The sequence below is a fragment of the Elephas maximus genome, chromosome 19 (assembly GCF_024166365.1).
Source record: "Elephas maximus indicus isolate mEleMax1 chromosome 19, mEleMax1 primary haplotype, whole genome shotgun sequence".
In the NCBI taxonomy this organism is placed as follows: domain Eukaryota; kingdom Metazoa; phylum Chordata; class Mammalia; order Proboscidea; family Elephantidae; genus Elephas; species Elephas maximus.
Genome location: NC_064837.1, coordinates 48,954,377 through 48,970,734, shown reverse-complemented (window position 1 = coordinate 48,970,734; position 16,358 = coordinate 48,954,377). Strand labels below are relative to the sequence as shown.

The 16,358-nt window shown below is 53.4% G+C and overlaps 2 protein-coding genes across 4 annotated transcripts in view; both read right to left on the bottom strand.

The window, feature by feature from the left end:
• Nucleotides 1-512: 512 nt before the first annotated feature.
• On the bottom strand, nt 513-7,904 carry CNP (2',3'-cyclic nucleotide 3' phosphodiesterase). Of its 2 annotated transcripts, none has more exons than XM_049859076.1 (4): nt 7,773-7,904; nt 5,424-6,090; nt 3,356-3,495; nt 513-1,998 (listed from the first exon to the last, which is right to left on the bottom strand). In XM_049859076.1, the coding sequence occupies exons 1-4, from the start codon at nt 7,773-7,775 to the stop codon at nt 1,549-1,551; spliced, it is 1,260 nt and encodes a 419-aa protein (XP_049715033.1). In that variant the 5' UTR covers nt 7,776-7,904; the 3' UTR covers nt 513-1,548. The 2 variants fall into 2 exon arrangements, with proteins under 2 accessions (XP_049715033.1, XP_049715034.1); XM_049859077.1 differs by lacking the exon at nt 7,773-7,904 and adding an exon at nt 7,597-7,734.
• A 1,230-nt stretch (nt 7,905-9,134) lies between these two features.
• ODAD4 (outer dynein arm docking complex subunit 4) overlaps nt 9,135-16,358 on the bottom strand; it is a 46,579-nt gene continuing 39,355 nt past the window's right edge. For both annotated transcript variants that reach the window (XM_049859357.1, XM_049859356.1), the window contains exons 11-12: nt 12,774-12,858; nt 9,135-10,215 (exon numbers count right to left, since the gene is read on the bottom strand). In XM_049859357.1, coding sequence (XP_049715314.1) covers nt 9,671-10,215; nt 12,774-12,858 — 630 coding nt within the window. In that variant the 3' untranslated portion in view covers nt 9,135-9,670. The remainder of the gene's footprint in view (nt 10,216-12,773; nt 12,859-16,358) is intronic.

Below are 16,358 nucleotides of genomic sequence, written 5' to 3'. Positions count from 1 at the left end.
CTCCACCCTCTGGTGGCAAGGCAGTGGTGAGATGATGACCGTTAGGCCTGGGAAGTCCCCGTTTTGGCGAACCAAGTCCTATTGGCCTAGAAAGGATCTTGAATCTCAGTTCTTTCCTAACATTTGAAGTAGCACCGACCTGAGGTGGCCAGAGCAGCCTTTGCAACTAGGAACTTTGGTTTTGTTGCAAAGTCTGATTGGATGGGGCTGGGGACACCTGTGGGTCCCTTGTACTGGTTAATTGGGGGATGAGTGGCTTTGTGCTCCATGTCCCTCATACCCAGCCAACCCCCTCCTTCTGGTGAGTCTAAGACCAGCCTCTCTCCTTTCTGCCTCTGCATGAAAGCCAACACTGTTCAGCTGCCCAACCTCACCACAGCTGTGCCCAGCCAGCAGCGGGGAGACAGGACCGATGGCCCCAAGCTGTGGGACAAAGCCAGTCCTAATGCACCCAGCCCTAGCCCAAGGGAGGACCTAGCTGGGCACAGAAGAGGAGAGACACTGCACACAGCTCGGATTAACATGATTTATTTCATTATCAGTCTTACAAGTTGCTGCAGTTGGGCAAAGCCAGGATAGGAACTCAGATCCCAAGTACTTCTGCTGAGTAACCACCTGATTAGCAAGGCCCTGTTACGGTGCAGAGAGGGCAGTGGGGGGCGCATCTAACAGTGTTAAAAATCCCTTGCCAAAGAAACAAGTGGACCAGACCCATAACAGCCAGAGGTCTGTTCCACTGGCTCTTGGTACCCACCAGCCCCCTTTAGAGGAGGCATGAGGTCTCCAGGGGCACTGTGGAGGCAAGATGAGCTGGGCAGATAGCAAGACTAGCACGTCCCCACCAACGGACTGTGCTGGCCCACAGTATTCCTACCACTCAGTAGAGCCCCACCACTGGAAGGATGGCGAACCCACCCCCTTCCTCTGGTGACGGCAGCCAGCAGCCTTGGATGTGGCTTCATTTTATTCTCTTTTCTTCCCTAGTTATCAACCTGCTACCTAGTTAAGGTGTGAAGGAGAAGGGGACAGGGACCTAGGACCAAAGGTGGGAGGTTAACCCCTTTTATTTACCCTGGTAAACAGCTCCTGCCTTCCTGGGGCTGTGCTGATTAGGAAAGGGATCAAATCCGAGGGATCCCCCACCCCAGAGCCACGACTAGTGCTCCACAGCAGTGTCACCACCGCCAGCCCCACTGCCTTCTGCCACCACCAGCAGGGTATCTGCAACTCTCAGGTGTCCCCAGCGAGGCAGCAGCAGAGCTAGGGGCACGGGCTGGGCTAACCAGTAACTGGAAGCAGGGCTCGTTAGCTTTGGCCCAGGTTCCTGAATGGTGCCTACCCACACACCCCTGCCCCCCACCCCCGGGCTTTTGTGTTGAGGGCTTAGGTGTTAGAGCAAGAGAGTGAATAGGACGAGAAAATCAGTTATTTTACAAGTTTTAAAAAGTTACAGGAAGTTAACTTTGAGTAAAAAAAAAAAAAAAACCTTATCAAGCAGAGAGATGTCTCCCCCACCCCCAGAGTGAGGGGCAGGTGGCAAGAGGGCACTCAGGCGATGGCGCAGGACTGCAGGGCGCCCCCCTTCCGGCTGCTGTGTGTGGGCACAAGTCTGCCCTTCCCGTAGTACCCCGTGAAGATGGCCCTGACCTCCATCTTCTTGGCCAGGCTCAGCATCCAGCGCCCATTGCCCAAGGAGTAGAGCTTGCCCCGGTGGAGCTCACCCACCTCCTCGCCATGGTTGCCCGCCTTCTCCTGCCGCACAATCTCGAGGAGGTCAATGCCTGTCTGCACGGCCTCCACGTCACTCGCACAGCCTAGGGTGATGTGCGCGCGGCTTCCCCGAGGCAAGGTGTCAGAGGGTGACAGCTTGTCCACGTCATTTGGCCACAACAGCAGCTCCCGCTCGCTCAATTCCACCCGGGCCCCAGCCGTCTTGGGTGTCACAAAGAGGGCAGAGATGGTCAGCGTGAAAGCCTTGCAGTATGATTTCTTCACGACCTGGGGAGAGTGGGTAGGGGGGGAGCCTAGCTGAGGTGTCTCTCAAGAGAGGGACTGTTGACGGTGGGTGGGTCACTCCCAGAGCAGAGAGCAGAGGTTGTGCTTAAAGGCACACCATCCACAAACGTCTATGATGAGCACCTGTGTGTTGGACACCTGCAGTGTCCCACTACCCTGGTCAGACTCATGTGCAGAGGTGCACGGAGAGGTGGGGGAGAGCAGGGGTCAAAAGCCAGACCATGTGAGTTCAGAACCAGCCTGCACCACTTGCTAGTTGTGTGGTTTTGAGCAAGTTTCTTAACCTCCTCTGTGCCTTGGCTTATTGACCTGTAAAGAGGGATAGTACTAGAAACTATGTCAGAGTTCACGTGAGGATTAAAGGAGTGAAAAGATCAGAAAGCCCTTAGTGCAGCATCAGGCAGGTAGCAAGTGCCACTGTGAATACTACAGGCAGTAGCCTGGAGGGCAGGATGAGACAGATAAATACCTTCAATCTAAATCCACCCTGTACACTTTGGTTTGTATCCGATTATATCTGATTCTTTGAGAAAACTTGTCTCTCCAATGTGACCATAAAAGTTTCACTATTTTTGCTCGTAATTCTTAGTTCCAACAGTTGTCTGGCATGTCACAGGTGCTTCGTAAATATCACTGAATGAACGAATGGTTAGACATGGTAGTGGAAAGTAATACAGTGGTGAATAAAACCAAAACCTCCTTGCCCTCAGGGAGCTTCCATTCCAGCTGGAGAAAACCAGTAAAAAATAAGTAAAATAATTGTGTGAACCTAGGCAGAGAAGGGGAACGTCAGGGAAGGCCTCGCCGAGAAGGTGACACTGAAGGAGACTGGAGACTGAGTCATGCGCATCTGGGCAACATGTCGGGTGTTTAAGGAACGCTATCAGTGGCTGCGGGCACAGGATACTGGCTGTGTGGTGGGGAAAGGTAGCCCTAAGCCAATATGCTTTATTATCCCACAGTACTCCCTAACTCTGGGGCATAGCCAGGCCTCAGACCTGGGGACAAGAACCTCAGAGCACCAGGCTCCTTGGGGGGCAAAGCCTTTGGAACTTAATGCAGGCTTAGAAACGCCAGAACAGGAGCCTACTGCAGACCAGCATTCTCTGTGAATCTGAAGAAGGAAAGGCATTCATGGGCAGGCAATACTGCCCGATTGGCTGCTCAAAAAAGGCAACCAGAATTCTTTTGCAGCTATGCCTGGGGAAGGGAGAGCTGGAGGGAAGAGGTGCCACTGGTCTTGAGCTGCTGTCAAGTTTCTGGTAGGTCCTTGCCTTGTACTGGTAACCCTCCCCTCTTGCCCTCCCCACCTCAGCCAGCATCCCCGGGGGGAACTCACATCCTGCTGGGCGTATTCGTCTGCCCCAGCGGCCTTCCCGTAGTCGCAGAACTTGGTTGTACAGTGCAGCATGCCCGGGGGTCTCTTCCCAAAGTAGGTGACCAGTTCAATCTTCTCCCTGGGCTCATCCCCAGAGACAACTGCGGGGAGAGTGGTAGTCAGATAGGGGAGTGGGGCCATACCAACACCGATCACCAAGACCACAGAGGCCCAGAGGGAAGCAACTGAGCAGTAAGCATAAATTCTTGAACAGTCTACTACAATTCATTCATTAGTTAGGTGGTCAAACAGTAATTTTAGAGCTATATTAAAGTGTTCTCTGATTTTACTTCTGTAGATGTTTACATCTCTGCCCCGGACTTGAAAACTCTCAGGCACTTGTGGGCAGTACAGGCCAAGTCACAAAAAGTGAGGTAGAATGAAAAAAGAGGGTTGGAAGCATGGTGGTCCAGGGGAAGGATTACAGGCTTCACAGCCAAAAAGAACATCATCAGCATCCCAGCCGTGCTACTGGATAGGTTTGACCTTGGGCAAGTGGTCCTGTCAATCAGGTACAGCAACTGGTGGGACCACTCGGGGAACTATTAGTACCACCCCATTTCACTTGGGCCCATCTGGATGAGAAGTTACATGACCCCGTAATAAACACCTTGCAGGGCTGTTTTTAGATGAGAGCCTTTAACGGGCCTGGTGCAAGAAAGGGTCCTGGGATCTAATGGGGTAGCACTATGTGGCCTGTAGACACAATGAGGTTTGGAGTATCTGATCTCAATTTCCAGACTCCAAGCCTGTGGCTATCCTCAGTCACTAGGTTTTTTCTGTTTATCCCCAAGTTGAATCCCTCTAAGGACTTCCCGCACACTCCATAGGGGCAGAGGACATCTACTCTGAGCAGGCCTTGTTTTTGCCCCATTACATTTCCCCTGCTATATTCCAGGCAGAAAGGGATTCTATCTTTTAATGGTAAAAGCTTCCAGAGGCAGTTACTTCCCAAGGCAGAGCTACCAGCTCTGAGCAGGAGCCCGGCTCTTGGGGGCTCTTCTCTGGAGCTATTCACACATACGGGGTATTCACACATACGGGGTTCACTTCTGGCCAGTGCCCTGCAGGCACTCAGGTTCCCTGATCTCCCAGCGGCTCATGCTTTAGGAGCTGAGAGTTTTCTGAGGACTTAGGCACAAATTACCTGCCTCTGAGCCATACAAGCTAATCTAAAGAAACATGGGTGGGGATGGTTCAAGTAGGAAGATCATCTAAAATGTGGGGAACTGGAAATGGGTTAAAGACACAGTGGGTGACAGCTTCAATAAGGCCCCTGGAGGAGAAGGAGGGCCACCAAGAGCCTTCCTTGTCCCAAACCTACCCTCTCGTTAGCACAAACGGCCCTTGCAGGAGAGTACCTGCCCAGAGGCCAGGGCTCCACACTCACGGTGGCTTTGGGCAGATCCCACAGCCCTCTGATTCCCTGTCTGCAAAACAAGAGATTTGGGACTCGGTTTGAGGCTCTTTCCCTGGAGCCCAGGAATCCCACGGAGCTATACTGGGGGCCAAGAGGAGGGTGGGCAGCCCAAGATCTGGGAATCATCCCCAGGAAAGTCAGAACAGTCCTATTAATTTTTTTTACACCTTAGGCTTCCATGTACTATTTTGTTTTAAAAAATGGTTCTGCTGCTCAAAATGATTTTGAAAACATTGGACCAGATTCTCCAAGGTTATATCATATGGTGACGTTATTTCCTCTTGTGACAGTCATTTGTTTTTCCCACCTCTGAGGCAGGGACAGTGGCCCAGATCCAGACTGGGAGAAGGAAAAGAGGAGGGCAAGTGCTCCGGGAAGCACCTGCCCCCACATTCCCACTGTACTGCCACTACCCAAGGCCACCTCTATGAAGCACCGATTTGCTTCTGCCTCGTACCAGCTGAGGCCCCAACTGCCTTTTCCGCTTGGCTCCCAATCCTTTAAGAACAATGGTACTGTCCATGCAGCACCTGGTGTCCAGTGTTTGCTGGGCGAGAGAATGAGGCTCAGGGGCCCAGCTTCCCTGTCACCCCCAGCCCTGCCACCTACAGTGTCGAAGCTCCTTCTTGAAAGCCTTGTGGTTCCCCAGCTCCTCCAGGAAGGTCTGGCCAGCCTTGTGGAGGCTCTCTGAACTCTTCTTGGACAGGAACCAGCCAAAGTAGAGTGGCAGGAAGTCCTTCTCCAGCCCAGGCTTCAGCTTCTTCAGGTCATCAGCTGACAGGTGCCACTGGTTCTTCTCCTTGAGCTGGGCACAGTCCAGCCGCCACGCTGTCTTGGGCTCCACCAACACCACCTGGTACTGGTACTGGTCAGCCACTTCAAAGAGCTGCTCCAGCCGCTCCCGCTCATGGTGGGTGTCATCCAGCACAAGCACTCTGATGTCCCGGCGGCAGTAGGCAGCCAGGTCCTCATCCAGCTGCTTGTACTCCTCAGAGAAGGCTCCTCGACTACCAGGGGTAATCTTGTAGGCATCGGCAGACAGCACCTTGGTGCCATCACGGTACTTGTCCCTGATGACACGTGCCAGCGTGGACTTGCCGCTCCCTGGCAGGCCACGCAAGATGAAGAGCGTCTTGCATTCTTGCAGCGTGGCCACCGTCTCCTCATCCGTTAGAAAAGGAAACTGCAGCTCAGGCTTGTCCTTGGCCCCTGAGGATGACATTTTGCGGAAGATCTTAGGCAGGAATGTGTGGCTCTTTCGGGAGAAACCTCTGTTCTGTGTGAGGAAGAGAAGAACAGATGTCAGCCCAGGTCACCAGCAGCCACCCCACCAGCCCTGCCCCTTGTCTAACCTGGCTCCCCTGCCCTGGTTTATAAGCATCCCTAGGGTTGAAAGCACCTTCCCGAGTGGTGAAGTAGTGAACTTTTCTAGGGCCTACCATGCCCCTTGGAGTCCCTGGGTGGTACGGTTAATGCACCCAGCTACAGACAAAAAGTTGGAAGTTCAAATCCACCCAAAGGTGCCTTGGAAGAAAGGCCTGGCAATCTATCCCCTCCCCCCAAAATCAGCTATTGTAAACCCTACAGTCCACAGTTCTACTCTGAGATACAAGAGGTCACAATAAGTCAGAGGAGATTGGGTGGCAACTGGAAAAAAAAAAAATGCCCCTCCTTTTAGTCCCCTTGAGTACCTGTCTACTGGGGGCAGAGGATGGAGAGGGAAGCTGCACCCAGCCTGCCTATACTCTCGCTTCCCTCCAGCTAGAGCAGTACCCCAAGGATTACCCACTCCTTCCACCTCCAAAAGGAAGCCGTGTTGACATGCATGCGGGGGAGGGCCTAAAGCCTGTGGTTCTAGGGCCTGGCCCCAATTTTTATATTCTTGGCAACTATTAAGGATGTCCTCTTCGAGAGTGGGGTTTCTCTATCTGGGCAGACACAGCTGTCCTGGCTCAGAGTGTGTACTGGGGAGCAGGGAGGAGGGTTACCAAAATACTGCCTCCCTGCCCCCAACAATTGCAGCAACGGATAATACTCTCTTGTCTGGGATGGGGGGACAATGGCCCCACAGACGGGCTGGTAGGGGGCAGGGCAGTAGAACGCTGGACAAAGAGCCTCATTCACCATGCCTGCCACCTCTTCCTGCCCTCTCTCTGGCCCCACAAAGTCATGGCCTTTGTGCCTGTCGTAGAATTGGGCGGCACAGGCACCTGGGTTCAGGGGCTAGCTCTGCCCACTGCTTTGCTATGTGTCCCCAGCACATCTCCAAGCCACTTGTTTTCCTATCTGCTAAAAGCTACAACCCCAAAACCCGTTGCGGTGAAGTCCATTACGACTCACAGTGACCCTGTAGGGCAGAGCAGAACTACCCCACAGGGTTTCCAAGGCTGTAAGTCTTTACTGAAAGAGGCTGCCACAACCTTCTTCCCCAGAGCCGCTGGTGGGTTTGAACCGCCCTCTGGTTAGCAGCCCAGCTCTTAACAACTGCGCCATCAGGGATCCTTAAAAGCCACAAGTGACAACCGAAAACTATAAACCGTCCTCTCTTCCAAAGGGCTCCGCCTCCCTGAGCGGCTCTCTGCTGGCATGCTGTTTTGGGAGACAGGCCCTTGGGCGCGGGAAGGCGACGAATGGCTGCCGGAGCGTGGGCCAGCGCAGGGGTCGGAACCAGGCCGGGGGCCCCGTCGCTGTAGACCCCAGGTCGCACCCACGCCACCTAGGTCTCCCCCTCGTTTCCTCCTCCAGCCACCACTCCTCCCAAACCTCCCCATTTCTTCCCTACCTTAGGACTGCATCCGGTTCCCAAAAAAGCTTGAGCTCAACTCCGGAACCTCGATCCTCATTTGCATGCCACTTCCTCCCGAGAACCCGAAAATACTCTGGTTTTCCGTTCCGACGCTACCCCTCTGCCCGGCCCAGTCCTCTCCCTCCCCGCTCGGCCTTCACCCTTCTGCTCACCATGATGAGGAAGAGGGGCCGCCGTCGCCGCCTTTGCAGGCACTCGCTCTCCGGGACCGCCCGCCTGCGCGGAGGGACACGGGAGTTCAGCGGCCACACGACGCCAGCCGGGCCGCTTTACATACCCCGGGGGCGGGGCGACGCGGACGGGCGGGCGGTGCCGAGGGCTGGGACGGGGCGGGGAGGGGAGGGGCGGGACGGGGCGAGCGGCACTCTGCGCGCAGGCGCGCGGAATCGAAACTCACAGCGGCCGGGCGCTGGGGGCCCCCGCGTGCCTGGCCGCCGGCGGGTGTGCACCTGTGCTCTCCGAGACCTGCGGCGGCCCGGGGGCTTGTTCGGCCTCTGTTCTTGCGCTTGTTAATGCTTAACTCTATTTAGGGAAGCAACCAGCCCCACCGCCAGACCAAGGCTAGGCCTAGGATGGGACGAGTGAGGCAGGGTCGTGCAAGGGCAGGGTCAGAACCTGTCTGTAAAACGTTGGCATTTTATTCAGCATGGAGTTTTGCATTAATTGTAATTTTTTTTCCAATTTTGCATTGAAATATTACCTGTCTCGATTACTGAGTGTTTTGGCGCCACCTTGAGTCCCTTAAGTGCTTGGCTCCTAACCTAAGGGTTGATGGTTCAGTCCACCCAGAGGCAACTTGGAAGAAAGGCCTGGGATCAACTTCTGAGATCTAGTCATTGAAAACCCTGTGGAGCACAGTTCTACTCTGAGACACGTGAGGTCACCATAAGTCAGAATCACTCCACAGCAACGGTTTGGTGTTTTGTGTTTACTTTTGGCCCAAAGCAGTACCTTACTCATCTCACTCCAGTCCCCTCCTCTACCCCAGCCTAAAGTCAGCTGCAACTCCACGCTTTCGAGTGGGTGTGGAGACGGAACGAAAAGGACAGAGCATGGTGGAATCCTGACTCGTTCTCTAAGGTCAGCTGCTCAGTTGCCACCTCCTCTGTGACCCACTCAACACTCCGTTTGATTTTCTAGCCTTTGCTGTGTGCCATGTGCCATGCTAAGTTCTTATTTAACCCTCGTGCCAACCCCTGAGGCAGGTATCCCATTTTACAGAGGTGGAAACAAGCTTGGAGAGCTCGATTTACTTGGTCATGCCACCAGGAGTCATACCCGTGAAGTCCAGCTACTGTCCCAGCTCCCAGGGCCAGCCCCGTTTCTTTCTTTCAAAGGAGCCATCTTTCTTCCTCTGGGCTCCTGGGGCAAAATGGCCCCTTATCAGTCCCAGCATTCATTTCACTCTGCTTTGAAGGCTTTACAAGTCGGCCTCCTCCATGGCATGATAGCTGAGCCTGTCCTGTTATCACTTCTCCATAAAGCCTCCTACAGTGTCCTGCACACAGCAGGGGCTCTGAAAAATAAACCAATGGCCAGTGGTTGGCAAACCCGTGGCCATTCCCAAGCCTTTCTCTTTCTCCTCCTGTTAAGCTTCCTGGGTTCTTTGGAGCTCACCTGTTTCTTCACCCTCCTGGAAACATTTCTTAGCACCTTTCTCTTCCATGAGGTCCTAGTACAGGGCCTGGGGGGAGAGGGCTATGTTGCACACCTTGGTCACACTCTTGGTCAGGCGTTGTTCAGGGTTCTGGGACAAGAGTTCAGCTTGGGAAGTGGTACCCACACCAGCATCACTGATTCATTCTCTCAGGCTCTTCTGAGACTGGGTGGGAGTGAGGGGGCAAAAAAATAAACTCAGGGCTTGTAAGAGTGAAAATATATATATTTAAAGGGAAAATGGTGACAGAAAGAAGCAGAGGTGACCAGTAGGGCCCAGTCCCCCATTTTTTTCCTATTAAAGACAAATCTCAGCTTGAAAATCCAGTTTAATAAGATTCCCATCATCGCTGTGAACTCCAGCCTCCTGATCCTAATGCCTGTTAACAAGGCTTTATTCATCTTTCTTTACATCTTTTTTCATCTCTTCAGGATTTTCTGTGTTGCCCATCTCTCCTGGCACTGGCAGGTCTTCTGACTCTCTTCTGTCTGCTTCTGCCCGTTTGCTTCCTTCCGATTCACTTCCACTTAACCCTTCTGAGAGCCTGTGGCCTATTTCTCCTGAGGGCCTCCTGTAGATTTCCGTTGCTTGTCTTCTGCCCACTTCTGATAGCTTCCTGCCTGTTTCTCCCGACTCTCTTCTGCCTAATTCTCCAGGCAGTCTTTTGCCGACTTCTCCTGAATCTCTTCTTTCCATTGGCCCCAGTTCTGTTCTTCCTGAGGAGCTGGTGTTTTCTGTTTCCAGTCTCTGCCTGCTCCCTTCCAGCTCAAGTGCTGAGCTCTTCAGGTCTGCCTCGAACAGCTCGTCATCTGGCTCTATATGTTCTCTCTCCCACTGCTTCATCACCTTCTCAGGTTCCTCTTTCGCTCGTTTCATTTTCTTCTCTTCATTAAGTCTCTTTGCCATCATTGTGGCATCATCCAATGCCATGGTCTCTTCTGGAAGAACGTGAGAAAGAAGGGAAGATGAAAGTTTGTTCATCTTTGGGCCTAGGTGAGCCCCCTGCTATGGAGGCCTGTGCATCTGAGAGACAGCCAAGAAAAAGGCCCTGAGAATGCCCATGTTCGCAGGCTCTGTAAATCGGTGGTTGATAGCACACCTTCCACAAAGAAGAGAAAGGGAACCACCGTTTACTGAGCAAGAACCCTGTTCCAGGCATCATGTGAGGTGCCATGCAGGTCACACCATTTAATCGTCACAATGCTGCACACTGCCCTTGATCAGATTTTACGGTCAAGGGACATGAGGTTGACTGAAGAGAAATCACATGCAACAGTCACCATGCAAGTAAATAAACAGCAGAGTCAGAATTTGAACCCAGGACAGTCTAACTCTAGAGCACGGTTCTCTTTTTCCTCTAAGATTTCTTTGTTCCTGGGGAGCACATTCCTTCTTTGCTGGGTGGTCTCCTGTGAACATCTGAGTAGGCTGCTAGCAGCTAGAGAGCTATTTACAACCAAAGGGATCCTTGCTCCATGCTTTTCGCATTGAGAAGAATCAGCAGTCCCCTCCTGAGTACACTCTCTTCCTGGAAGTCCCTGGTCCCTAAGAAGCCTGCAGTGCCTCTTAGAGGCCTCACGGGCAGGAGAAGGCCGCCACTGCGCATGAAAACATGGGCCATGCTGCCACCTGCTGTCCTGAGAGGGAAGTGCCCAGCAGCCGCCCCTGGCCGCAGGGCCTTCTGAGGAGTTTTTGGGAGGATATGAGGCCTGTCCCAGGAGAGGGGAGAGATGAAGGGAGGAGAGGCTGCTTGAAGCATCTGCTGTTTCCCTGCTGACTCTTCATATCTAGTGCTCCTGTGCCTTCTTAGAGAAGCTCCAAGGGTACGTGGAGCCAGAGACAGAGTCCCTCCCTGATGGGACCCACCCACCATACGACAGGCACTCCCCTGTAATAAATGGCTGTCATCTGGCTGCTCAGCTGCCCAGAACCCACCCCCAGGTTCCTGGTGCCTTGCCTGGATCAGAGAGGATTTCAGCCTCAGAGCCTGGAGGGCTGTAGCTACAAATCTGCTCTATGGGAAGAAGAGGTCCCCAGGGCTGGGCTCTGTCCCATCTGGGTGCACAAAGGCCCCACCCCACCACTCCGGCTCCCCTTTTCTGCAGTCTGGCTGGCAGGAGGGCAGCACAGGGGACAGCCAGAGTGGTACAGAACCACATACAAGCTCTAGTTCTTGAGTCTGACTGCCTGAGACTAAAAACCACTGCGGGACCTTTAACCTCTCTCTACATCTTTGTCCTCTGCGTGAAATCAAACCACTACTTATTCACAGTGTTTCTGGGGGCATCCAATGAGCTCATGTGCATAAAGCCCTAAGAGAGTGTTTGGCACGCAGGAAGCTCTGAGTAGAGCAGCGATTATGCCCCTCTGGGGTCTCTGGGGTCCTTCTCTGCTGATTCAGGTCGGGCTGGGTTCTCAACCACCTGCCTCCCCTTCCCTCACCCTTTCCACAGAGTGGGCTGGGAGATGCCAGCGCACCTTGACAGCTCACTCAATATGGGGTCTGCTGGCCTGTTCACTCCCTGGAGGCCTGTGAGAAAGAGCGCCATAAGGCCAGACCACCAAGTGGAGCAAGGCCGTCAGGTAAAACCAGAGCCGCCTTGGCACCACACCCCACCCCCGTGCCACTCCCACGCCTGTCCCACCCTCTACTGGTCCAAGAGCAGTGCCACCCAGCGGAAAAGGGTGCCCGATGTGGATCAACGCCCAGCTCCAGCCCTTCCTGTCCGTGGGCCCTGGGCAGGTTAGTCAACATCGCTCAACCTCCATTTCTCTCCAAAACAATACCAGCCTCCTCAGGTGGCGGGTTCTGAATGAGGTCATTTCTGTCTGGGGCTTAACCTGGCACATAGCAAGGACCCCAAAGTGTGAGTTACTACCAGGCCTGTGTCTTCGCTCCTGCTGTTCACTGTCAGAATCGCCCTCCCGCTTCCACCTCTCACTCAGAGAACTCCTAGTTCACAAAACTTCTGGAGCCTGAGTCAGGTGATTCTTCCTCTTCGAAGCCTTCCTCATCTCCCCAGAAACCCAGCGCTCCTTCATATGCACTCTCAGAGCAATGCATTTCCAACTCTACAACAGCGCTGAAGGGGAATCCCCTTTGCTGACAACCCTGTCTTCCCCTCTGAGCTGTGGGCTCCTCTGGGCAGGGACCGAGCCAGCCTCTGTCTCCCCAGAATCTAACACCTTCCTGGCACATGACAAGTGCTTCTCAAATATCTAATGAATTAACTGAAGGACTCAATGAGTGGGTTCTCCAGCCAGACGGCCTGGGTTCAAACCCCAGCGCAAGGTGGGCTGGACCCTCTCCCTGCCCTCCCCCAGGGAGCAAGGGTGCTGACCAGAAAGGCTGAGGCTGGGGCAGTGCTGAAATCAGAAGGCGCGGGGGCAGTGCCCCCGGCCTGGGGGAGCTGCTGGGAAGTACTGCTAGGACAGACGGAAGAGAAAGCAGAGGGAGAGCTCCAAAGCTGCCTTTTTCAGGGTCCCAGGAACTCACCTTTCTCTCTCTTTTCTTTGAGGTTCTCCCTGTAGTTAGTTTTCTTCAGCTCTTCAATGATGCCCTTGTTGGCATCATCCAAGGCCTGTGGGTGGCAGAGCAAGCCGGTGAACTCTCTTAACCCCAGTTTGGCAGTTACCCTTTTTCCTTTCTCTATCCCAACCCCCGCTCCCAGAAGGCAAGGCCCTGGTTTAACCCTGCGCACCTCAGTTTCCTTCTGGCTCCTACGAAGCCTCCTCCCTAAGGTTAACTGATGCTTACTGAGCTGGGGTTATCTACACTAAGTGGTGTGAAGGATACACGCTGTCAGATAACTCCAATTCATTTCTCTTGCGCATAGGCATGTATTTGGGGTTGTGTCTGTCTACAAATTTCTGCCTTTTTACCAAAAGCTGGTCTTGGCTCTCGCCAATGCAAAAAAGCAATTCAAGCCCCTAAGCACTCAGCAAGGCAATGAGCAGACCAGGGGACTCAGAAACGTACTGTTATGGATTGCATTGTGTCCCCCAAAAATGTGTATCAACTTAGCTGGGGCCTGACTCCCGGTATTGTGTGGTTTCCACCATTTTGTGATCTGGTGTGATTTTTCTGTATGTTGTAAACCCTAATCTCTATGATATCAATGAGGCAGGATTAGAGCCAGTTATGTTAATAAGGCAGAACTCAATCTACAGGATTAGGTTGTATTTTGAGTCAGTCTCTTTTGAGATATAAAAGAGAGAAGCGAGCAGAGAGGAGAGGGACCTCATGGCACCAAGAAAGAAGTGCCAGGAAGAGAACGTATCTGTTGGACTCAGGGTTCCTGTGCAGAGAAGCTCCTAGACCAGGGGCAGATTGATGGCAAAGACCTTTCCCCAGAGCCAACAGAGAGAAAAGGCCTTCCCCTGGAGCTGGTGCCCTGAATTCAGACTTCTAGCCTCCTAAACTGTGACAGAATAAACTTCTGTTTATCAAAGCCATCCACTTGTGGTATTTCTGTCACAGCAGCACCGGGTAACCAAGATATACACTATAGGGTAGGGGAGCTGGCCTGCTTTCAGAAAGGGCCTCCTGGGTGTTTGCAGTTTCCCCAACTCAAGTACAGGGGCTGGACCTTAGCCTATAAGCATCTTGAGTGTGGTGCTCCCTTCTTCCTTGCAGCAGTCAGCACAGGGCAGAGCCCAAGGAGGCACTCGATAAACATTTCCCGAAAGACCTGAACACGCTCTGCCTGTGTGGGTTTGCTCGCCATAAGCCTCCTGCCTGCAGATGCCAGTCCAGGAGGGTGAGGGGTCAGGACCTGGTCTCATGAGGAGTCATTGAGGGTGGCAGAGTTTGGCAGCCTCTCAACCCTTCAAAGCCCTGCCAGTCTTCAAGGTGACTTTAAACCCTCCTCAGCCTGCCTCCCCACTGAGGCTCTCTCACCTTTGTACTCCCCTCACCTGTTATCAGAGTCCTTGGGTGGTGCAAATAGTAAATGTGCTCCGCTGCTAACTGAAAGGCTGGAGGTTCAAGTCTACCTCTGGGTACCTTGGAAGCAATCCCTGGAGATCTGCTAACTGAAAGGCTGGAGGTTCAAGTCTACCTCTGGGTGCCTTGGAAGCAATCCCTGGAGATCTGCTAACTGAAAGGCTGGAGGTTCAAGTCTACCTCTGGGTGCCTTGGAAGCAATCCCTGGAGATCTATTTCTGAAAATTCAGTGATTGAGAACCCTACGGAGTGCAGTTCTACTCTGACATACATAGGGTAGCCATGAGTCTGAACGGACCGGCTTTAGTCCCCTATCCCGCTGGTCATAAACAAGCGCTTGTGCAAAAGCTGACACCAAGCTTCCTGAGGGCCAGAACCACCATGGTCAAGTCACCTTTGTGCTGGGCAGCCCAGAACAGCCTTGAGCTCAGTAAATATCTGCTGAACTGAATTGCCATGCTCTCTCTCTCCAGATATTTGCACGGCGATCACGTGGCAGAGGCCAGGTGTGTGAATCTTGGAGCACACGGTAGGGCTTCAGGAAGGGTTGGCACTCTTCCTCTGGAAGCCAGGGTTAGTGGCAAGGTGTAGATTACAGGGAGCCACCTCCCCTCCATAGAAGGAAAAAGACAGCAATGTGATAGGCCAAAGCTGCCAGGTAAGGAAGCAGAAGCTATACTGCCACCTGTTGGGGGGCTCGCGGTTAGATGGATGACTTTTGTGTGGCCTTTCCCACCATGGCCTTCTAACTCCCACCCAAGTGACTGGGCAGGACTGTGCAGATAGGGTAACTGTAGCCCACCAAAGGGATTGGTCAGTTTTGCCATCCCGCTGGGCTTGAGGTGAGCCATCCAGAGGCAGGAGAGAGAGGATCCCGCCACCATCAAGGAAGAATAGCCAGGAATGAATGGACTGCACATCCTTTGGACCCTGGATCCTTTCAGTTAGAAGCCCCTGAAACCAGGAGAGAGAGAGAGCTCCAGAAACAGTGGCAGAGAAACAACAGCAGGAGACAGCCTGGTGGGATTCCTGGCCCACAGAGCAAGAAAGCTGAGTGCCTTTGGGCACTGACTTGCTGGCGGAGTAGAGCGCTTCTGGGCACTTATTGGCAGAGCTAAAATTGCTTTGTAACACTTGCCTGAGCAGGGCAGAGGCCTAGGGCGAAAGAGGCGTGCCTGCAAGCACAGCTGGGAAGAGGCTGTCCTGATGGAAGAACTGTATCCTGAGGGTTCTTGAACCTGAAAAGTTACCTGTTACTTCCCTAATTAACCCCGTAATTGTGAGTATTGTCTGTGAGTTCTGCGTGGCTATTGCAATGGGTTATCGAACCCAGTAGAGAAGGAGAGAGGGCTGTGGAACAACTGGTGTCAGGATTGGTAAAGAAGGCTGAGAGAGGAGGCATTTCTGACCTATGCCTCAGGAATCAGCCTTGGGCTGTTGATCTGGATTCTCCTTCCCCCTCCTGAAGAGAGAGGAGGCCAGACTCTGCCCCTACACCATTTTTTTTTTTTAACAGGGATCTTGGGAAGGATTTCTTCACAGGATAGGGAAGTGTCAGCCTCACCTAAGTCCTCACAGCCAGCAAACCCATGAACTTGCCTCCTAAAAGACCAAGCTGGTCAGGTTGCTTCTCTGCCGTTTCAGTCCTTCAGGTCTAACCGGGTCTGCCAAATGTCTGAAGTCACTGTCACCTTGCCATAGTGAACCTCACTGGCCCTTGGATCCAGGCCTAGGGTCTCTTTTCTGCCTCCCACAGATCCTTGTGCCCCCCCACCCCGGCCCCAGCTCTCACACTTCCGTGCTCTTGCCCCTTCTCAGTTGGCCTCGCCAAGCCCTGTCTTTCTTGTCCTTAAAGCCCAGCATGAGGTCCACCTCTGACTAGGAGCATCCCCAGGGTGCCTCTTCCCAGGGACTGCTGCATCGTCAGTCTGGTCCCTGAGGCCATGCCCCTTGTGCCAGGCTGGCCTCCCTCAACCACAGGGCCAACCTCCCTGAGGACAGGGGCTCTGTTAATTCACTCCAGCAGATGTTTACTGGGGTCCAACCACACTCCAGAATTTCTACATGGGAAGGACTTAGGGGCAGTAGTCGGGGGTGCTTAGGGTGCTGTGCTAAGTACCTGTGAGTCCGGGAGGT